The sequence below is a fragment of the Marmota monax genome, unplaced genomic scaffold (genome assembly GCF_021218885.2).
Source record: "Marmota monax isolate L192 unplaced genomic scaffold, Marmota_monax_Labrador192_F-V1.1 WCK01_AAM20220418_F8-fsc00099, whole genome shotgun sequence".
Classification (NCBI taxonomy): Eukaryota; Metazoa; Chordata; class Mammalia; order Rodentia; family Sciuridae; genus Marmota; species Marmota monax.
In genome coordinates this window covers 135,882-160,701 of record NW_026692126.1, presented here as the reverse complement: position 1 = coordinate 160,701, position 24,820 = coordinate 135,882, and the positions used below count along the sequence as shown (strand labels likewise).

Below are 24,820 nucleotides of genomic sequence, written 5' to 3'. Positions count from 1 at the left end.
CTGATTAATTTGTTGAAATCTTTAAAGGAGAACTAATTCCATTTCTTTTAAATTTGTTGCAAAGATTTGAAAGAGAGAGAATCATTCCCAACCCATTCTCTGAGGCTACCATTACCCTGGTACCATAGCAACAAGAACACAAGATAAAAGAAACTGTAGACTAATAACCCTGATGGACATAGATGTAAAATTTCTCAATAAAATATGAGCAAATCTGAATGTGCTTCAACAGAAAATTATAAAGATTATTCACCACAATCAAATTGGTTCCATCCCAGAGATGCAAGGATGGTTCAACATATTCAGATCAATAAACATAATACATCCCATTAACAGAAGGAAAGATAAAAATCATGCGATTAATAGATATGGAAAATGCATTTGAAAAATTTCAGCATCACTTCCTGATAAAAGTCCTGAGAAAATAAGGTTTGGGAAGATCATACCTTAGAATAATAAAGGCCATACAAGACATAGCCACAGGCAATATACTGAAATGAGAAAAGACGAAAACATTTCCTGTAGGATCAGGAACAAGGGTATGTATTCTCCCTGCTCTTATTCGGTATAGTACTAGAAATTTTAGTCAGAACAGTGCAATAAGAGAAATAAAGGGCATACAAATTGGAAGGAGAGAAGTCAAATTATTTGTGTCTGCAGATGATATGTTTAAATATATAGAAAAACCAAAAGACTCCACCAAAAGACTATTAGAATGGATAAAGTCATTAAAGTAGCAAGATACAAAATCAATATACAAAAATCAGTGAGATTTTTATACACCAATAATGAATATACTGAGAACCAAATAATAAAAACAATCCCATTCACGAATCTTTAAAACAAGCAAACAAAACCGCAAAGAAAAAAGACATGTACCACACACTGATTAAAGAAATTGAAGAAGATACAAAATAAATAAGAAACTCCCCATGCTCATGGATTGGAAGAATTAGTGTTGGTAATAATACATTAAACATGTATTCCTTCAGCAATAATACCTTAAGCAATTTACAGATTAAAAGCCATTCCCATGAAAATATGAATGATATTCCTCACAGAACTAAAGAAGAAAATTCTAAAATTCATATGGAAGCACAAAAGACCCTGAAGAGCTAATGAAATCTTGAAAAAAATAAATACACAAAGGCTGTAAGCATCACAATAACTGGTTTCAAGACATACTACAGTACCATAGCAACCAAAAGAGCATAGTATTTGCATAAGAACAGATGCAATGACCAATGGTACAGAATAGAGACACACTCTCCTTCTCTCTCTCTCTCTCTCTCTCTCTCTCTCTCTCTCTCTCTCTCTCTCTTTCTCTCTCTCCATAAATATGTGTATTTATAGATAGATGAATACAAACATACATATAGATATATCCATGCATCTATATCTGCTGATTCCTAAGAAAGTTTCCAAAAAAGAAAACATTGGATAAAGTACCACCTCTTCAATAAATGATGCTAAAAATGGATATCCACATACAGATGATTGAATCTTGACTCCTCTTTCCATGCACAAAATTAAATTCAAAAGGTACACAGGCTTAAATGTAAAACCTGAAAACTCTAAAACTACTAGAAGAAAATATGGAGAAATAAGAATGTGGTTCAAGCAACAATTTTCTGGATAGAACCACAAAAGCACAAGAAACAGAAGCAAAAACCGACAAAGTTGATATATTAAATTGAAAACTTTCTGCACAGCTAAAGAAACAGTCAACAGAATGAGACCAGAATGGGAAAAAACTTGCCACCTATGCATCTCACAAAGGGTTAATACCTAGAATGTATAATGACCTCAAAAAAACTAAAAACAATTAATCCAATTAAACATTGGGCAAATGATTTGTGAATAGACATATCTCAAAGACATACAAACAGTCAAAAATACATTTAAAAAAACCCTCTCAATATCATTAGCCATCAGGGAAATGAAGATGAAAACTACAATGAGATACCACATCACCCCAGTTAGAAGGTCTATTATTAACAATAAACCCTAAAATTAATAAATGCTGGTGAGGATGTGGGAGAAAAAGAACACTTACACTCTCTTGGTGGGAATTTAAATTGGCACGATCATTATGGAGAGCAGAAGGTTTTTCAAAAAACTTAAATTAGTTCAGAAGTACATATCCATAGGAAAAAGAATCAGCATACCAAAGGGATATCTGCATGCCCATGCAGTGTTATTCACAGTAGCTAAGATATTGAATGAAAACATGTGTTTATCAATACATGAGGAGATAAAGACAATGTAGTATATTTACACAAGGGAATATTATTTAGCCACAAAGAAGAATTGGCTTTGTCATTTACACAGCAAAATGGATACAACTGGAGGACATTATGTTAAACAAAGTAGGCCAGACACAGAAAGATAAGTCCCATACATTCTCTCTCATAGGTGGAATATTAAAAAGGGTGACTGAATGCAAGGGATGTAGGGTGGGTAAATAGAGGTTGGATATGATCATGCTGGGTGTTTGAATATATGGAAATATCACACTGACCCCCATTAATAAGGGCAACAATTACATGCTAATAAAAGATTGAAAACATATATAAAATTGTATTAATTAATGATTTTAAAATAAAAAAATAACTTATTAATCTTTATTTCCTCACATATGAATATTTGGTAATAAAGCATTCCACAGAATATTTCTTTTATAATATGTGAATTATTGCTATTTTACACAGAAAAGTATCCTACTATAGGTGCTGATTTTCCAAAGTCCCATGAGATTACTGAAGTACGTATGTAAACATTTTGGCGGGTTTGACCACTTTCCATTTCTACATATTACTGTCTTGCTACCTTCAAGTTGATATAAGGATTGGCACTGATATTCAACTGATGATCCCGTAGGATATACTGGTAATGGGAATGAAGTGAGGTCTCCATTGTCAATAGGTGGAGGAGGCCCACATTTTCCTGTGGAATCTGGAAAAATACCATTTCATTTGTGGAGAGAACAAATCAAAATACAGTATAAAATTAAAGCCAGCACACACATCACTCTAGATAGCATCAAGATTTTATGATTTCTGGTACCAAATGATTGCTCACAGAAATCTTAATCATAGAAAATGAGAGTTACATTTTAAGTTCTTTTCATCTCAGTGAAGGCGCACATACACCATCAACAAATATGTCTCCTTTGTAGTGATTCAATACTAAAAAAATGTGTCTTAATATATAAATGCTGATCACGTAGACAGTGAGGACAAACTAAGAAAGTTTCTTGTTATTATATATGACATTACGCAGTGTTTATTGTGACCCTACTGACTTCTTCTTAATTTTCCTTTTCATTACAAAAAAAAAAAAAAAAACTCCTTGAAGGAAGTAAATTTGTAGAGAATAATAGGGAAATATTGTCTTCCTAATTTGGAGAAGATGAGTAAAAATCATTGTTACCTATTCCCTTTTTTTCACGTTTTGTATGTTGGGGCTTTTGAAAAATTTTAATTTGTTATATATGACAGCAGAATGTATTCCAATTCATATTACACATATAGAGAATAATTTTTCATATCTCTGGACACAAAGTAGAGTGACACCATTCTTGTCTTCATACATGTACTTAGGGTAACGATGTCCATTTCTTTCCACTGTCTTTCCTATCCACAACACCCCTCCCTTCCCCTTTTGCTACCATAAATTTTAATCTTGGACATAAATATTTTTAAATACCATTATAAGAAGATTCTAGAAGGTACAGAGAATTCACTCTGGCTAGGAACTTCAGGACTCAAGGAATGGCAATCAGGTTGTTATATGAGTTCATTTGGGGGCTCTTGTGTGTTCTAGATGGAGTACTGGAGAAGACTGATAATCTCCGAAATGATATTAGGTAGAGATAAATAAGGAAAATCTCATGGAAAGTCTCATCTCTTTAACCTAAGGACAAGGAAGGGAGCAGCCTTGCAAGTCTAAGAGATCTTTAAAACAATACATGACCTAATCTAGAGAAAATCATAAAAACATCATAAGGCACTGATGACCAGAGACCAGCCACATATAGGAGTGGCAGAAGAGATCCTGTATGCCTGTAGAGGCTGAATGAGAAACCTGACTTAAATCCAGCATGGCTGTAATGGAGAACCACTGAACATGAAATTTAAATAAAATGATTGGTGGGGAAGTCCTCAAGTATAATACCTAAAATATCAAGTGTAAAATTAAAAATTACTCATCATATTAAGGATCAGAAACATTTAAAAACAAGAAAGAGAATACAAGAGAATACTGATGTGATAAAAATATTGATAGTCAATGTTTCTTAAAAGCTCTGTAGGGTTTAGAACAGATAAATATAACAAATTAAACACAAAACAAAATGTCTCACTGGACAGACTGAACAGTTTGAGGATGTCCAAAGGATAAATCCATGCACTTCAAGATATAACAACCTAAATTACCCAGAGTGAAAATAGACTGAAAATCAATCAATGAATCAATCAAACTTCAGAGACCTTTAGAGGAAAAGAAAATGTTGAAGGCCCAGAAAGAGGGAAGAAAGGATAATTGACTTATCAAACAAATGAACAGACTAAGGAGGAAAAAGTCTATTATATTAGATATTCTTTCTTTTATCAATTACATTGTCAGTTTCTCACTCCTATAATTGCTAAAAGGAAGACTATTTAATATAGTAGACTTTTTTTCTCTTCAGTTTGTTCATTTATGTTTGTTGCTTGAAAAATAATTATAGCGTTTTACCAAATGTTCAATGTTCAATGTATGAACAGGAATGTTCAATGTATGAACAATGTTCAGTGTATGAACAGGAAATACTAAAGGGTAAATGGATTTTAATGGAAGTAATGTTCCCATGTTTTGACTGAAAATAAAGTGCCATTACTAGTAGAGTGGTAAGTTGGGAATATATTATGTATATATTGCAATTCCTAAAGCAACAATTTTAAAAAGAAAGGTGGTGGGCGAAGCTATCATAGAGATACACTCAAAAACAGGAAGATAAATTAAAATGAAATTCTTTTAATATGTTCCCTGAAAAGAAACAAGAATTAGAAATAGAGAAATTAAACAAATAAAACAAGAAACAAAAAGCCCAATATTTATTTTAAATATAAATGATCTAAATATATCAGGTGAAAGAGCAAGTAGGGCAAGATAGATTCATAAATGAGACCTAATTCTGTGGTTTACATAAAACTGACTTTTCCCTTAGCCAAAGGTAGATTCAAATTAAAGTAAGAGAAAATAAATTAGGAAAAATTATTTTTAAAAATGGAAAAGGATGATATAATATCTCCATTATTCATTTCCTGAATTTTAAATATTAGAATGCTGATGACCAAATATCCAGACTTATTTTTAAAATAGAGTGATTCCCTGGCTAGACTCAGTCACATATTTTCAAATATACTCTATATACTGAAGATGCCCAAGTGTATATTTGTATTCTTTGATCAGTCTTCAATGACCTATTTTTTGTTTCTCAAAGTGGATATGTCTTGGAGTTGTCAAATGTACTGAATGTTTTAACATTTAAGATGAGGAATTTTCTCAGATTGTAACTGTTCTATTAATCTGGTTAAATGTGTTTCCATTTCATAAAAAACATAACAGTATGTCAATCAACATATGAATATGAGATATAGAAATATTACTGGAAAAATATGGCAATTTTGGGGCAAATTTAGTGTTGGCAAAAATGATCTATATAGACCAAAAATAACTCACAAAAATTATTAATTTGGATTTCATCAAAAGTTAGAATATATGTTACTGGAAACAATGTCCTAGAACCTCAGAAGATAAACCACAAAATGTGAGAAAATATGTATAGACATATATCTGATAATGGTATTGCATCCTAACTATATGAAAGACTATCACAATGGAATTATAAGATAACCTACACAATTTAAATGGGAAAAACATTGAAATTTACCAAAAAAAGTATAACAATGTCCCAACAGATATAATGTCTAAGCAGATATAATAGTGCTCACCATAAAGAGTCAACCAGGAAAATAAAATGAGGGCACAATGATATACCATTACATATACACCAATGTGGTAAAATTTTAAAACTGGCCATCTTATTTGTCAGTGAAGATGCAAGTCAATTGGAACTCTTAAATGTGGCCAATAAGAAGGTATAAAATATTCCAATAATCCTGAAAATCAATATGGCAGATTCTTATAGATTTAGTCATATACATAGCATATGACTCAGCAATTTCACTTTTAGAAATGTATCCTAGATAAAGAGTAAAAATATGTCTATACAAAGACTTTATTCTAATGTTCATAAAGAGTGCAATCATAATTACCAAAACATGAAAATAACCCAAATGTTCATTTGTAGTGGAATAGAAAACCAAATACTCATTGATTTGTATAATGTTATATGACTTCATAATGAAAACAATTAGTTAATGCAAGAAACAACAGAAAAAAATTTCATTTTGCTGAAAAACATAAAGCCAAATATAAATGAATATGCTGTGTAAATCTATTGATAACAAAGTTGTCAAAAGGCAAACTAATCTGTAGTGACAGAAATAACATTGATTACCTATGTTGATGGAATTGAGGGTAGACTCAGTGGATAAAGAACCAGAGAACTTTCTCATAATATTAAAAGTATCACAAACTTCATTATGTTTATACTTATATAATTTATCAAAGTCTTTCACCTTCACACTATATACTTCTTTGTATATACTTCATACCTAAATAAAGTTTGTCTTTTTAAAATTGAACCCTTAGAAATTTAAAAATGAGTAGGTGACTGGCAAGGGAGGAAGAAGGGCCAGAGGAGGTAGTGGGGAATGAAACTAATTAAATTATCATGTGCAGATATGAATATGTCACAACAAAGCCCATTAGTCTATATTATAAAATACATACTAATATAATTTTTAAAATCATCCCTTAGAAATTAAATATGCAGTTTTAAAAACATTTTTAAATATAATTAAGTTACTGAAAGAAAAAAGTCAAAGCAATCTGTCTACATAGAATATAAAAAATGAAAAGATATAGAAATAAAAGTTATATGTTCAAAGCAGATTAACCCAAATAACACTTCAGATAGAAAAAATACAGGAAAAATAATAATATAAGCAAAAAATAGTTCTGAAGAGAAAGTTAAAAAGCATCAAATAAAAGCTCAATACAAATTTTAAGCAAATTAATAATATAAATCTTGTAAAATTTAAAATTGCCAAAGATAAAAGAACATTCTTAGAGCTGAAACAAGTAATGGATAGACCTGTTACCTAAAAAAGAATAAAGTTCAGAAAAGCTCAAAGCTTCTCATGAGCAAAAATGTGTATCAAAAGACCTAGATATGAAATATAGAATGTATATGTAGAAATATATACATAGAAATATACTTCATTTCTAAAAGAGAAAGGTCAATATCATTAAGCTGTGAATTCTTTGTAAATTACTTTGCAGACCCAAGAGAACTGCAAACAAAATCTAAACAGGGTAATTGAAAGTAACATGGTAAGCTAAATTTAAAAGTTTTCAGAAGATCAAAGTGTGGTGGCAGCAAGAGTGTGTGAGTAGATCCTAAGTGGTATTCGGGCCTCCACACACTCAGATCAGTACCTCTGGAGAAAGTTAGCTGTCATTCAGGTAACCTAAGGAGAGGCCCATGTGGTCAGGAGCTGAGGCCTCCTGCCAAAATCTATGTGCATGAACCATGTGGGAAGCAGATCCTGCAGAACAGTCTATTACTCCAATGTACTGACTGCACCACAAGAAGAAACTGACTCAGAAGTACCCAGGGAAGTCATTCCCAAATTCCTGACCCACAGACACTGTGAGACAACAAATGTTTGGTATTAAACAAATATGTTTTGGGGGAAATTTGTTTTAATGAAACAAATAACTAACATATTATCTGTTAGAAGGTAGTATTTTTACCCAATGTTTTATTCACATATTGGAAGAATTTTATTAATTAGAGAAATACATTTATACACATACATACATTTATTGAGTTGCAAGAAATTGTTTTAGTAAATTTCATACTAAGAAAAGTAAAGAATGATTTTAAAGGCTCTAATTTATGTACATATCATGTACATAAACATAGACAACTATTTGGTCTTGTCACTGGGTGTTTGTGTGTGTGTGTGTGTTAGTGTGTTTAGGAAAAATATCAATTCAGAATTACAAAGTAGGTCAAGATGTAAATGAAACTTACAGCTACATCTTGGAGGAGGTATCCAGCCACTACTTGTACATTTTGCAGTATTTCCCCTGGTTGCAGGATAAAAACCACTTTTACATTCATATCTGATTTCATCTTCAGTTCTGTGCTTAATCCTTTGAGGTGAGTAAACACCATTTGGAATATAAGGAGGATTACATGTTACTTCTGGAAAAAGAAATAGGATGTGTGAATAGTGTGGAAATCAGTACTCATTAAAATTAAGTATATCAAAGTAAGACTATAGGTGATATTTATTTGTCCCAAGAGGAGCACAAAATGACATTAAAATAAACATATCCTCACATATCACTATATATATCCTTATATATTACTCCTGTTAAACTTACTGTGGTTTTCACCAATATGTTTGTGTCCCCTGAACTCTAAATCCCTCTTTGTCCAAAGCCATCACATACTTCATGATACTCCATGTATGGCAATGACTTCATCATGTATAACTTCAAATATTTCTTCCACTTTCTTCTATTTCTTTTGGCACTGTTGCTCTCATAAATATACATAGACTCTTCTTTCTGACAACTAGTAGGATATCACATCCCTTCTTTGAATTAAATGTGGCCATATGACTTAGATAGTTCAATGTAATGAAAATAAAAACAGAAGGGAGTTTTAAAAGATGCTATATGAATTTTCATGTTCTCACTCCCACATCTGCAATAACTGAAGAAGAACATTGGAAAGATGATGCCTTTATCACCTGATTATTAGAACTAGTTCACCATATTTCACTGCATTACCATTGCCACTGTTACAGGATTCTTCCACAGAGTCCAGGAACCAGGGCATTCAGCAGGAAGCAGAGCATATTAGTGTTGGCACTGGTCCAGCGGGTTTGTATCCAAAGGCTGAGGCCCCAAAGCAGGAGGTGTTGCTGTTCTCATGAAAAATATACCTAACTTCTTTTCAGAAATGGCTGCAAATATCTGAGGACAGGAATTACGACAATATAGCTATGTCTTCTTGCTATTCTTTTTATGGTTATGATTTCTTTAACTCTTCAATCATCTATAATCTCTTGTCTAGGTCATGATCATTGGAAGACATCCCTTTAAAAGGAGGTAGGCAAAAAAGAACACAATATTCAGATATACTTCTTGTGGGGAAAGCGCTCTGCCTCTCTGCATGACATCCTTCCATGAAGAAGCTGGGAGTTAGGATTTCTTTTTCAGCACCATCATCACTGTTGTTCCAAATTAGACCCATTGCTCATGAAAATCTCCACTTTCTGGATCCCTTTAATTCCATTGTCTAAATAGAGATTTACCTCATCTGATGTTAACATAATTTACTCTTTAGAGCCAAATTCTAGGCTTTAGAAAAGCAATCTATGTATTTCAGAATAGCAAGGGCTGGGGTTATGGTTCGGTGATTGAGTGCCTCGAAAGTGTGAGGCACTGGGTTTGATCCTCAGCACCACATAAATAAATAAATAAATAAATAAATAAATAAATAAATAAATAAATAAAATAAGGATATTGACCATCTACAACTAAAAATATTTTTTAAAAAAGAGAATTGCAGATTATTAAAATTGGAAAGCCTATTGACAATCCTGACTCTGCTCCTGGAATGTTTTATCACCATGAACTAGCTACTTAATAGTATATTTAAGCTTATGGTCCTATTTATTTTTATCTTGAGAGAATATCATACAAATTAGTGTCAAAAAGGACTTTGCACATTTAATTCTTACAAATTTAATATGCCATTTTTGAGAAAAATAGATTGCTTGCATAAAATGATTATATTAATTAAAACAATTGGGTCTGGGGCTATAGCTCAGTGAATGGTGGAATCCTTGCCTAGTATACAGAAGGTCCTGGGCCCAATCCCACGTACCACAAAAATAAATAATAAATAAATAAATAACCAATAAAATTCTTTTGGAGTCAGGAACAAGGATTGAACTCAAGGCATTTGGCAACTGAGCCACATCCCTAGCCCTCTTTTGTATTTTATTTAGATACAGGGTCTCTCTGAGTTCCTTAGTACTTTGCTGTCACTGAGGCTGATTTTTAATTTGTGATGCACCTGCCTCAGCCTCCCAAGCCCTGGGATTACAGATGTGCACCACCGCACCAGGCCTGATAAAATTTTTAACAAAAGAGACAGAAAATAAAAATAATCTTACCTTCACATGAGGGACTTGGACTCCATCCTGAACTAGTGCATGTAGCATTGCCTCTTTCACTGTTTTCAAAACCTTGATTACATTTATATTGAAATATTTCATTCTCCTTATAAATTTTCTTCAGAGATACAGAATAGCCATTTCTAATTTCTGGCGATGTGCAGGAAATTTCTAAATACAAGAGATTAAATTCTAAAATGTTTATTATGAACTAAAGGACTATGACCAAGTTGTGTTTATATAAAAATAGAAATTTTTTTTTTCCATTAGGTAAATCATCCAAACAAACAAAAGTTCTCATTTGGCTTGACTGATTTATCTGTTATTCTTAACATCGTTGTTATTATCAGTTGCCCTTCTTTTTTGCCAGAAGTTAAAATTCTGAGTAAAATTATGTTTCAATTTTAGTTTAAGGGTAAATTAGTCCTTTGGCAATAAATGATAGTAATACTCATCAAATGTATATGTGATATTGAATTTAGATTTTCTCCAAGTGACTTGTAAAAATAAAACATTTTCTTGTTATTGATTAGAGTACTTATTCAACAGAAAACTTTGTCAAGGAAATTTATTCAATTCATTTTTCATTACATCTTTGAAAAGTAACTGAGATTCTGTTTTTGTGTCTTCATCATCTATACAGGTTTTCTGTCAAAAAAAATCACAACAAAACAAACACACAAACAATAACAACAGAAAACTGCCCATCATCCTTGACACCACTTCTCTCAACACTTTTCCCTCAGATAGTGACAATGATAACTGTTTTCCCAAATTCTCTTCTTCCATCTTCCTAATCTGTTTTTCTTGGGTTTAACTACAAAAACTTCCAAATGGTCACTTTATTCCTCCACTTGAAATCCTTCATCAGTTCCCAAATCAGTCTGTATTAAAGCTAAGTTCTTAAGAATGGTGCATTAGCTTCTCAGTACCTTGTACGGGCCTATCTTCCTATCTTCAGTTTACCACTGACTTATCACCTGACTGCATCCTATGCAAGGCCCCTGTGGACAGTGGACAAGGAACAATAGAACTTCACACTTATTGAAACCTCACTGCCTTTCTATGTTCCTCTTTGACCTTCCTGGGACTGGCATGCTTTTGCCTTCTTCATGGTCACCTAAAAATAGCCAGTAGTATTGTTACATGCCTGTAATCCCAGCAGCATAGGCTGAGGCAGAATTTCAAGTTCAAAGCCAGCCTCAGGAACAGCAAGACACTAGGCTTGTCTAGTGTCTCTAAATAAGGGCTAGGGATATGGCTCAATGTTTGAGTGCCCCTGAGTTCAATCCCTGGTACCCACCACCCTGAAAAATGAGCCAACAACAATATGTTTATGGTTAGAGTATGGATGTTGATGTCAGATAATAATCTAGGTTTAAATCTAGACTCCCTATGCTGTGGTAATCTAGGCTGCATGATTTGATTTTTGTTATGGTTTACATGTGAAGTAACACCCAAAAGCTCATGTGTGAGACAATGCAAGAAGATTTAGAGGTGAAATGATTGGGTTATGAGAGCCTTAACCCAGTTAATCCTCTGATAGAAATTGACTGAGTGGTAACTGAAAGTAGGTAGGGTGTGGCTGGAAGAGGTGGGTCATTGAGGGTGAACCTTTGGGGTATACATTTTGTATGTTGTGAGGAGAGTCTCTCTCTCTCTCTCTCTCTCTCTCTCTCTCTCTCTCTCTCTCTCTCATTCCTGATCATCATGTCCTGAGCCTCTTTCCATTGCTTCATTATTTCACCATCATGTCCCTTGAGCCCCAGGGAATGGAGCTGGCTATCTATGGACTGAGACAGCTGAAACTGAGACCTCAAATAAACTTCTCCTCCTCTAATTGTTCTTGTTTTTTTTTTTTTTTTAGTCAAGCAGCCAAGAAGCTGACTAAAACAATTTTGCACCAAAATTTCTTCAATTATAGAGATGATATTAGTACATAAATCATAAAACTGTTTTGTAAGGTAGAAAATAAGATGACTTATATAGAAAACTAAGATCAACTACAGGGATATTGTACGTGCTTAATAAATGTTAGCTTTTTAAGAATTATTTATATTCATTATTGTATACAATGTTTTTAAATATATATTTTCATAAGAAAAACTAAGAACAATCAAGCAAGCAGTTAAATATATCTCACCCACACATCTTGGTTTCTCATTACTCCAATGACCATTTTCTGAACAATATATTTCTTTGTGTCCTTCAAGTCTGAAGCCTGAATTACACTCAAACTGCACGACTTGTCCAGAATAATATTCCTCATCTGGTTCTGTCGCACTACTGATAATTCTCCTATTCTCTGGTTCTGTCACTGGCAAACACTTAACAACTAAAAAAACAAAAATAAATTTTTTTCTAGTAGAATTAGAAAACTTTATAATGAAATTGTGTGTGTGTGTGTGTGTGTGTGAGTATGTGTAAAAATCATCAAGATAAAATAGAGGAAATTACTTAAATATTTTTAGAAGCATTTGATACACCTGTTTGCAAAAGATAAAGGCTCGGTAACATTAAAATTACTGTTTATCTCTGATTCTTTTCTGTGGAAGTGAACAAACAACTACTTTGAATGGTAGTTTGCATTTTTATGGTAACAAGTAGTTCAAATTATTAAGAAATATAAGTTTAGAATGACTAAATACAAAATTTCCATTTATGCCCCCAAATAATGTAAACCAGCATTCTAAAAGATATAAAAGTAAACTTCATAATATTTACTTCAATAGAAAAATTGTTCTTAAATTTCCTTCCTCTTTCACCTCAGTGTTCAAAATAACTTGAGTACTTATTTTGATTTTTTACTTAATATTTTCAAGTATCCAAGGTTATGGTAGTCAAACCTTTTTACTGTAGAAGGACCCTGGATTCTTGTTATAATGAAAATTATAGGAGTGCTTCTCTTTCACCCCAAAGATACTGATTCAATAGGCCTTTCTTTTAGTAACCCAAATCTCAGTTTTAACAAGAATCCCAAGGGATTTTGATTTATTTGTTTATTTATTCTCTCTCTCTCCCTCTTATTTATCTATTTATTTATTTTTGAGGTAGTGGAAATAGAACCCAGGTCCTCATGCATGGCTAATAAACACACTAACACTGAGCTATAACCTCAACTCCTATATTTGATATATGGAAACACAAAATATGTAGTAATAAAATGACTTGTCAGGCATGTTTGGTACACATCTGTAATCCCAATGACTTTGTAGGCTGAGGCAGGAGGAACACAAATTCAAAACCAGCCTCAGAAACTTAGTGAGGCCCTAAGCAATTTTGCAATACCCTGTCTCTTAATAAAATCCAAAAAACCTGGAAATGTGGCTCAGTAATTGAGCACCCTGAGTTCATTCCCTGGTACCAAAAATAAATTTAAAAATAAAAAATAAAACAAAATAACTAGATACATTGCTGCACTGGACAAGCAGAATGCAGAAAGAACAACTTTTTCAGATTTTTCAAAAGTTTCTTAAAGCCACCTACCTGTAGGATAATGAAACTAGATATCCACATTGGATAGCCAGTTAAGTGGTTGGTATTCAGCAAGGGAAGGAACTTCACTGTATTATAAACCAGAAAAATAATTTAAATAAAAAATATTTAATTATAAACTTAAGGATGTTTTGATGTCAAACATTTTGAAAAAGCTTAAATAGTTTAGCTATCTTGAGAGATTGTAAATAAATTTTATATTACCTTCACATATAGGAATATCATTTGTCCATCCTTCTGCTTTACATTCTCGGAAATTATTGTCGCTTAACATTTGATACCTGAAAACACAAAAATAACAGACTGGCAAGAGATTACGTATTTGCATGCAGTTTTTAGCTTAATCCTACTCTGAATGTCTTTCAAAAACTCCTTTTTATGGAAAATTAGCTACTTATACATTTACTTCCTTCTTTTTCTCTTCCTTTATTTTACCTTCCCTACTATCCTTTCTCCCTTCCTGCCATCATTTGTTCTTTCCTTCCTTTCTTCCTTCCTTCCTGTCTTAAATGTCTTTCTCTCCCCCTCTCTTTTTTTTCTTTGAAAGACCTGCAGACTCACTAAATAATTTTCATGGGCCTTTGTTTTCTTCATTTGCAAATAAGGATTGTTCTGCTCATTGTACAAGTAAAATAGATGTTCTTCCTCAAAAAAAGGAAAATGGCTTTTATTTGTGACTAATTCTGTAAGGAAAGAAAACAGTTTCATAAACCTAGTTTTAGTCACAGAGACAAGCATTTATTCTATGTATCATTCATGTAAAGGAAACAAAATAATTGACTACTAAGATAATCCTGTAACTTCTCTACTAGCTAGAATGTACCCTCTTAACAGAGAAAGCAGATTTTGTATTTATTTTTTTCCACCTGCACCAGAGATCCATTTGTTTCCCAAAGATGTTGCAGATATTCTGCAACATTCTGCAAAAGCCTCCCATGGTCCAAATATTTGGAGGGAGGAGTGGAGGAAAAAGAGAGAAGTTGCCTATTTGATAGTGATTGGCAAAAAACAGTAGCTCACAATACTCAAACCCAGACAAGCAGAATAATAATAAAAAAAATTTTTAAAGGTTTTTCAAAACTTCTGAAAACTACCTTCCTGTAGGATTATAAAACTGGATATCTGCATTGAATATCCAGTTTAATGGTTAGTATTCAGCAAGAGAAATAACTAAAGGCAAAAGATCAAAAAGGGTTAGTTGACTGACAGAAAGCAAGCGGTAAAAAAAATCTATTTCACCAGTTTGGGGCTGTAGCTCAGTGGCAAAGTGCTTGCCTTGCACTAGGTTTGATCCTCAGCACCTCATAAAAATAAACAAATAAAATAAAGGCATGCTGTCCATCTACAAGTACAAAAAAAATTAAATCTACTTCACCATCTACAACTAGGTCAAAAGATTTACATCCCCTTGAAAATAAATTTAAGAATCAAATTTATTTTAAATAAAAAATTAAAATAACATAAATTACTTCAGTTTGCTGAATGATCTCAGCACTTCATTTCACTGATAAATATCAGCAATTTTACTGACAAAGTTTTGTTGGAGACTAAGAGAAGAGGCCGAAACTCCCACAGTGAGGCTATAGCAGAGTTACCCCTACTTGACACAGGGTGAGGTAAAGAGATCCAGAATCAGAGGCAAGTCTGTAGCTAATTTCTTGAACAAGTTGTAAATATGAATTGTTACAATTGAGGAAATCAAGTAAAAGAAATTTATGGATTTTGATTCCTTTCCAAGTCATTGTTGGAACCTAAAGGGAAGACTTTTCCAGAAATTTCAGAGGTAGAGCAAATCGAAAAGTTCAGGCCCAGATTGGCTTAACCTACTTGGTTATTATATAAAGATGACAGTAATAATGACTGAGAGTTGGACTGAAAATGTGTTTGAAAAACTTCCTCAGAAAAGGCCAAATTATTAAGAACTAATACTTATTGGGCATTTGCAATATTCCAGGATTTCTTTTAAGGGCATCAAATATGGGTCTTATTTCTTTCTCTCACTAATCCCATGATGCACATGATATGTGTTCACTTGAAAAAGAGAGCAAAATACAAGTGAAAACCTATTTATACACACAGATACTGAGAGTTGAAGGTTTGAAATGTGGATTTAGTGTGAAGTCTAACCTTTAAACTATTACATTTTCTTGCTCCAAATCAAGAAATGTATGAGGGGAGAATAATGATTCAATTTATAATCTCTTGATACTTCTTGTTTAGTGTAAAATTACAGTGATCTGATCATGGCTTTCTAATGTACAATATTTTCTGCTAAATAAGTTTTTGATCTAGAGAGGAATAAAAGAGAGGAAAAAATAGTAAGGAGGTACTGTGATGAGATCAGTCAGGAAACCTGACTGGTTGGTTAGAAGGCATAAAATCAATGATTCTGAAAGAGTAGCATTTTTGATATGAATGATAAGAAGAATTTGTATAACATGAAAATTTAAATAATAGCATTTATAAATAAAACTTACAACCAAAGTCTTGCTTCCCCTTAAATTTTATAAATTTATAATTTTATTATATGTCCAATTATCCCCAACATAAATAACCCAAAATACCCTACAAATAGTACAATGTAGAAAAGATGCCTTGGGTGAACACTTACTTACCAGGGTAATTACAGCTTGAATTTCTTAATGTTAAGGAGATAGTATGATATACACATATAATAATTTATATTGTACCTTAATTTTCAAGTAATTTGTGTATGTAAATTAGTACAGTTCCTCTTTAGTATTTGAGTTATAAACCTTTTTAATATTGACTACATACCCCTCATCACATTTATAAACAACTTTTGCACCGTATTCAAATTTATTTCCTACTTCAAGATGAAAAGAACCAAAGGGAGTATCCCCAGGATGTCCACAGGTCTTCCCTAAATATATATATATATATATATATATATATATATATATATATATATATATATATAAGTATGTTATACAGGGAACACATTTTATGTAGGAGTTGTAGACAAAGATATTTGGTATTTAATGAGAGGACAACATTGAATTAAAAGAAAATTGAAAATAGCAAAGCTATTATTTTATAATTGAATGCATTTTTAAATTTTGTCAGATTACTGTTGTCTTTTTAAAAATAATCATGTATCGTTTTGTATTAAAATGATAAGAATGAAATAATTCAACAAGTATTGTTGCAATATCAAGTATCAAGCATTTTCACAACTAAAAGATTTCATAAGTTTCACAAAAAAAGTGAAGTACTCAGGCTGGGATTGTGCCTCAGTGGTAGAGTGCTTGCCTAGTATGCACGAGGCACTGGGTTCAATCCTCAGCACCACATAAATGTAAAATAAAGACATTGTGTCCACCTAAAACTTAAGAATAAATTTTTTTTTAAAAGTGAAGTACTTACTCTGACATATCCTGGCTGGATTACGAGCCACCCATTCTCCATTTCTGCATGCCTTTATGATGATGCCAAGTGTTCTGTAGCCAGGGAGGCATTTGTAGATAGCCTGAGTACCCTCTGAATAAGGCTGGTCAGGCCAGGAACCAGACAGAATTTCTGTATCTCCTCTTGGAGGAGGTCCTTGGCAATCTGCAAATAATAAAAGCAAACATATGGTATGTTGGGGTTAGCTTTGCTTTTAAAAATACCTATGTGGTTACTGATCCATCCCTTGTTGCAATGTGTGTCACGGGTTGGTTGTGATGTGTCCCCAAAAGCTCACTTATAAGATAATGCAAGAAGGTTTAGAAGAGAAATGAATGGGTTATGAGAGCTTTAACCCAATCAGTGAATGTATACTTTAATGGGGGGATTGGGGATTAACTGAGTGGTAAATAAAGGTGAGTAGGTTGTGGCTGGAGGAGATGGATGGGTCATTAGTGTTGGGAGTCACCCCAGCTCCAAAGACTAACTTCCCCACCCCCCCCCCCCCCCCCCCCCCAAGAGCCGCCCAATGGTGAGCCCTCCTGACTCTCATGATCCTTACCCACCAATCAGAAAGCACTCCATGCCAACTGTCAAACTGTTAAACCGTTAAACTGTCATAACTGTCAAACCACCCCTGGCTCTGTAAATATGCAGAGCTGTTCCTCAATAAACAGGCATTTTCTCCGATGACGAGCCTTGTTCCTTGTTCATTCTTTCAAATAGAGTATATTTTTTGTATCTGGCCAGTGGAGTCTCTCTGTCTCTCTGCCTTCTGATCATCATGTGAGCAGCTTCCCTCTGCCACACTCTTCCACCCTGATGTTTCGCCTCACCTCGAGCCCTGAGGAATGGAGCTGCCTATCTATGAACTGAGACTTCTGAATCTGTGAGCTCTCGGATATACTTTTCCTCCTCTACAATTGTTCTGGTCAGATCTTTTAATCACAGCAACAGAAAGCTGACTAGAACAGTGTGCATGTAAAACAGTGTGTGTGTGTTTAAAAGTAAATTGTGGGATTGAGAGGATTAAATAAATTAAATCCAAGTGAGAAAGCCCTATTTCATGCAAACATATGGTCTTTGGCTATTTCTTACCTAGTTATGACTGCCAGCTCTGGATATGGATTGATGATCAGAAGTTGAATAAATAGAGGAATGGTAATGTAGAAAGGAAGAACCAGACAAACTTTGAGAGATTGTCAGGGACTAGAAGGAAATTCTCCTTCAAAGATTAGCCTGACAGCCCCCTGGGAGACATCCTGCCTGGGAGACACCCTGCAGCCATCTATCTCCCTGAGACATCCTGCGGCCACCTATCTTCCTGAAACCTATCTTCCTGAAACATCCTGCGGTTATCTCACCTTGTGCAGACATCCAGCAACTGCCGATAAGAGAGCTTCCCCATCCCCAGCATATAAATACCCCTGTGTGAACAATAAAAGTTTGCAGCTTGATCAGAACTCTTGTCTTGCTGTCATCCTTCTGTGTCTCTTGTCCCTTCATTCCTCCCCATCTAGGTTCGCTGCCCACGTTGATGTGTCCTGCCGGCCAGGACAAGAGATTACATCTAACATAAAATTTTCTGAAACCTGTTTAGAATCAGAGTTCCCTGCTGAAGATTTGGACTGAAATTTCACATATTCTCAGACAAAAAGTCCCAACAGGAAAAGTGGCCTGCTTTAAGTAAACAGTATCTTTATTGAACATATTCACTCAGGATCAAATTTTAAAACAGGAGTCAAAGCATCAAAGAAGCAGGTGAATTTATCAGTCTTTTGGGATAGAGGAACAAAATTCTTACCAGGTTCTCAATTGAAAATATATGAGCGTGCATACACACACACACACACACACACACATAGTCCTCTCTTTGCATCTTTTCATACCAGAAGTGGACTGACTCAAACTAAAATGTAACCCAGGCCCAAATGAATTTAATTAGATCAAAAGAAAGCAAACTCTCTCATTGGTGGGAGTAATTATGTAAACTTAAGTCATAACCTTCCATCTCATACAAAATGTATGGACTCGAATGAAAATTAAAGCACACATGAAAGGAGAAAAAGTATGTCCAGAAAGAGAAAATAAAGTTAGTAAATAGCAGACACTTAGCTCCTGAAGCTACAATGCTATCAATATCTTTAGAATAACTCTTTTAAGTATGTTAAAGAAATTATATAAAGAAGATGTAAATGAGTAAAAATAAAAAGATACCCAAAACAAAATGACTCTAAAAATCATGTGTTATTCTGAAAGTACAGAATAAATATGTGAAATAATGTCTCATGAGTCATATGGACACAGAGGGAAATATATTAAACTTAAGAAAGTCTAATGTAGAAATGCCACAAGTGAAATACAGAAAGGCTAAAGTGCATAAATAAGAACAAATCAAACAGAGTAAAAAGATGTGTCATGCAGAGTCAAGTGACACAACATATGAATAACTGGAGTTTCAATGAGGAAAAATTGACAGAAAAATTAATACTGAAAGGTACCTAAAATTGATTAGAGAAATCAAAACACAAATGCAAATCTTGGCAAAGGAAACCTATATTCAGGCTCTGCTAAAACACACACATAAAAAACAAAAGCAAAAACCTTAAACACATACAGAAAAAAAAACATTTTATTTTGATAGCACTAAAATAACAAGTGAGTCAATAATAGTAAATGTTGAAGCATGAAATCATTGTCTTATATTTCTAAAATTAGGTGCTTAAAATTTCATTTCAAAAATTAGTTAGGTGCTTAAAATTATATGTCAACTGAGAATTCATAAAGAAAAATTTATTTTAGGCTCAACACCTCAGAGGTTTAGTCCTTAAAACTATAAACTCAGAGTAAATTATTTCTTTGCTAAGTAACTGTTGTTAGGTACTTTGGTCACAGTGATGAAAAGCTGACTAACATACAAATACTAACAGGTTGCTGTGAGTAACCTGACCGTGTGGTTCAGAAGCATTTTGAACTGGTTTGTGGCAGGAGTTTGGATAAGTTTGGATATGTAGGCTGGAGAAAACTTAGAATGTTTAAAGCAAAGCTGGCCAAAGAAAAAGTCAGATTCATTTAATGGCAATTAATGGTTAGACTTACAGCAGACTTCTCAATAGCGGTAACAAGCTAGAAAAGTTAAAATATCTTTTTACCTTCTTTTCTAAGAAACATTCTTTTTTAAAATTATAGAGCATATAAAAGCATTGATACACGCTATAACATGAATGACCCTTATGCTCAGTGAAAGAAGCCAGACACAAAAACTAGACTGCAACGTAACATGCCATACCCTTGTCAATTCCATTCACATGAACTATCTAGGATAGGCAAATTCACAGAGTCAAAAACTAGCTTAGTGGTTGCTATGGACTGGGGGAAGTAGAATTAGGTGTGACTGCTTGTGGGTTCAGGATTTCTTTTTGTAATGATGAAAATGTTCTGGAATTAGATGGTAGTGATGGGTGTACAAGTTTGTGAGTATATTAAAAACCACTGAATTGTACACTAAAAATGTAGGACATTGGCAAAGAAATTCAGACAGACAGGTAGTTATTGTTTTGATCCCAGGTGGCAAATGGACATGCATATCTCACTTGAGATCTTTGTAGAATATATCAGATTTGGCCAAATTCTCCAGAAACTCTCATTGAACTGATAAAAAAAAAATACATGATACATGAACTACGCTTTGATCTCAATTTTTTCATCATGTATTTGCATTATGCTGGGGTGGGGGCTTGAAACACTTTTTCAAATAGTTAATAAATTTGACCAAGACTTCAAAAATAAAAAAGATCTTTTTAATTTGGAGAAAGCTGTAATTACCAATCTAGAATTCTACATACAGAAATAATTTTTCAAGAATAAAAATTGGATCACTAAAATTTGAGAAAATTGCCTCCATAAATTCACATTAATAAAACAAAAACAAATGAACTAAAAGATATACTTCAGAAAAAGGAAAATGCCCCTGGATATAGGGTCTATGATAAAAGAAGAAATGAAGAGCAAAGAAAATGATATACACAGGAGTAAATCTAAATTAACATTGACTACAAAACAAATATATATAATATATGTACATGTATATTTAAGTGTGCATACACACACATATATAAACTACATGACAATGGTGTATAAACTGAGAAAAGAGAATTGATGTCTTATAAGCCCTCAGTGTTGAGAAGAGTGGAAAGGTATTAACTAGCTGAGATAGTTTTCTTTTTTTATTTTAATAATTTGTATTTTATGTTTTACACAAATGGAGCACAACTTTCCATTTCTCTGATTGTACATGGTGTAGGGCTACACCATTTATGCACTCATACTCATACATAGGCGTAACAATTGATAGATGAAAATGGCTGGGCCTCCATCTTTTGGTATTCCATCAGACACTAATCTATGTGCTGCTAGGAGGGCATGCAATAAATCTATTGACTTTACTCCAGGTGATTATTCAAGGTAAAAATTCTGGAAGGAATTTTACTGTGGACAGCAATTGCCTTCCCTGAGAGTTCCAGTCTGTTTGTGACCTTCTCTTTCTGACTTCCCACATGTAGATTTCAGAATTATTAGATTGTTCCCACAATTTCCTAAGCAACTAGGAAGAATCTCTTATTTTAAGAGCTAAATAGATAAATGGGTATATTGATCAACTGATTGACATTTAGATAATCTTCTGCCGATTAGACTTTTCTTCTGAAATCTGAGTGATAAATTAGCATCAGACTTTGTTAAGAAGGCTCGTGCTATGATATCCATGTTTGTTGCTTCCCCAACATTCATGTTTAAACCTAATCACCATGTGTTGATATTAGGAGGTGGGGTTTGGGGAGGTAATTAGATTATGTAGGTGGAGCTCTCATGAAGGGGATTAGAGCTATGTTAAAAGTTCTGTAACATTTGCTAATACTCTTCAGGGGTTAGATACTATATTGTAGGCACTCAATCAAAATGTTTTGGAGAAGTAAAAAGTTTGGGGAAATTATGAATGATATGTTATTCAATTGACATTGTAATGTTGCTCAGGTACCTATCACATATCTAGTTACCTATCATGAATTAGGAAAGCAAACTTCCTCTGAGGATAAAAATTTTAATCTATTGGTAATTATAAGTAGAATTAAATTTAATTATAGGGGCTGGGGCTGTGTCTCAGTGTAAAGCACTTGCTTCACATGGATGAGACACTGGGTTCGATTCTCAGCACCACATAAAAATAAATAAATAAAGATATTGTGTCCATCTACAACTAAAAAGAATTTTTAAAAATTTAATTATAAATTCAGAATTTGTTTTTCTACTATCAGAAAAAAAATTCTAGTGCTCACATTTACTAATTCAAAAGAGTGCTCACAGAGACTATACCTTATAGAAAACCATAGGAAAAAAGAAACCAAATGAAAAAGTTAAATGTTACAAATATTGTATATTCAATTGTGTTTCAAACTGATATGGTCTTCTCACTCTAATAATACAAGTAATGCTTTTCTATAAAACTTTTAAGACCATGGTAATATCATTTGTAAATTATTATTTTTTAGGAAGAGTTAAAATTATATCTGAAATAAATCCAATCATTATTGATTTGAAGGCTTTCTTTGATTATGTATATGCACAAATCTCTTACTACTTTCACATAAAGCATTTTGATGAAGCTTGTAAACAAAAAGAGTAGATTGTATCTTATGTTAATTACATGGGAAATGATCATACCCGATTAGTTTTCAGAAACACTTATTGAAATAGTTTCTTAAATTATACATGAAATAAAATGATGAATAGTCATGTATGCCATTCAAATAAGGTAATTACATTTTTAAAAAAATATTTATTTAGTTGTAGATGAACACACAGTATCTTTATTTATTTTTATGTGGTGCTGAGGATTGAACCCAGTGCCTCACACATGCGAGGCAAGCACTGAGCTACAGCCCCAGCCCAGGTAATTCCATTTTTAATGTATAAAATGTCAAAAGCCAAACACTGAGCTACAAACTACTAATTAAATCACATTTTCTACACTAAATTTTAATTATGTGAAAAACAACATCAGCAAATGTTTCCTAATACACTTATGAGGAAAAAGCTTTTTTGTTTTCATCTTACCTTCTGCTGTACAAACAGTCCATAATATCAACCAAATAATCTTTGCAGGCAATCTCATGTTTTGAATCTTTTAAGGGCACATTTATTAGCTGAGAGTGCTCACAGGGTCCAGTTCACCTCTGCTAAAAATCGCAATCAGGACAGGAAAGTACCTTTTAAAGGAAGTTGATAGAGCTTGGGAAATAGGGATTGACAGTTGGCACAGGGTGCTTTCTGATTGGTGGGTAAGGAACCTGAGAGTTAGCAGGGCTCACCATTGGACCGCTCTTCTCAGGGGATGGGGAAGTTAGTCTTTGGAGCCAAGGGGTCTCCCAACAAAACCAAACTTCTTATATATTTAGTATGGGAAGAAGTTCTGTCACCTGGAAAAGGTACTCACTGAGAGAGAGGGTCACTATCTCCTTTGATGTTTATATTTCAAAAAGATAGTCCCTGCTTCTTGGGGAAGATTCCTGGGTTTCAAAGCTGACAAAAGGAAAAAACAAAAACAAACAAAGAAACAAAACCCCACAGGAATTTACATTTCAATTGCTAATCTTCTAAAGTAAATATAAATAAAAATGGGCAGAGAAATCATTTCCCTTATTTTCAGCATGGAGAACTAAGCTTCTTATTTTTAATTTTTAGCTTTTGGTGTTAACATCAAAAACATTTTAATATTTTCCTGTCTTGTTAGGATAAAACCAAGGGAAATTTTAGGGGGTTTGTATTGTGGCGGGGTCCCCTGGCCTCTCTGGCTATCTTGATTCATGCTCCCTTCTCAAACATTTTCAGCTACATTGTTCTTATTTTATCAGAATTCACACCACATTGCTTTAGAATAACAAAAACACTTTTCTGTTTCACCATCCCTTCATCTGAGTTAGAATTCCTTATCTTTTTCATTTCATCTTCAACATTCCTTTCATTAACAGCTGCCTGTTGCAGGAGATTTTTAGTTCCAAAAACACAAGGGCCATATCAGTTTTTGTTGACTATTGCTTTATGCTGTGTTCAAAGTATTTCTTTTTGACAAATAATAAGTACCTTACTAATCTTTTGTGATGAATGGGTAAGGAAGAATAATATGAAAATTAAGTTATTAAAAAAATAAAAGATAATATGATTCAATATTAAAAATCTGATGGACAGAAACTTCTTAGGATTAAGGGATTGGAAAAAATAAGACTGTAGAATAAAAATAAGACTGTAGAATTAATGTCTTTAACAAAGAGAATGACAAATTTGATATAACATGTTCACGTGTACACAGGCATACTCACACATATAAGTCAAAAGTCAGATAATAGAGGGAAACATACACCAATGGTTTAGTTGTTGTATTGTGAAACATTGTCAGAGTTTACTTTATAAATAATTAACTAGAAGATCCAGATAAGATGAGATTGAGATAACTTCTAACCATAGAAAAAAAGTCACCTGTAAACTAAGCAATG

The 24,820-nt window shown here is 33.3% G+C and overlaps 1 protein-coding gene across 16 annotated transcripts in view; it reads right to left on the bottom strand.

Annotated features, from left to right (window-relative positions):
- LOC124105642 (complement factor H) overlaps nt 1-23,527 on the bottom strand; it is a 53,270-nt gene extending 29,743 nt beyond the window's left edge. For 8 of the 16 annotated variants that reach the window (XR_009228624.1, XR_009228625.1, XR_009228627.1 and 5 more), the window contains exons 1-7: nt 23,385-23,527; nt 18,638-18,817; nt 17,253-17,438; nt 14,070-14,168; nt 12,514-12,705; nt 10,371-10,541; nt 8,210-8,383 (exon numbers count right to left, since the gene is read on the bottom strand). Coding sequence is in view for 7 of the 16 variants with exons in the window: in XM_058585584.1 (XP_058441567.1) it covers nt 8,210-8,383; nt 10,371-10,541; nt 12,514-12,705; nt 14,070-14,168; nt 17,253-17,438; nt 18,638-18,817; nt 23,385-23,442 (1,060 nt within the window). In the remaining 9 variants the exon portion in view is untranslated. The other 8 variants (XR_009228631.1, XR_009228633.1, XR_009228632.1 and 5 more) reach the window with 6 other exon arrangements.
- Nucleotides 23,528-24,820: the final 1,293 nt, after the last annotated feature.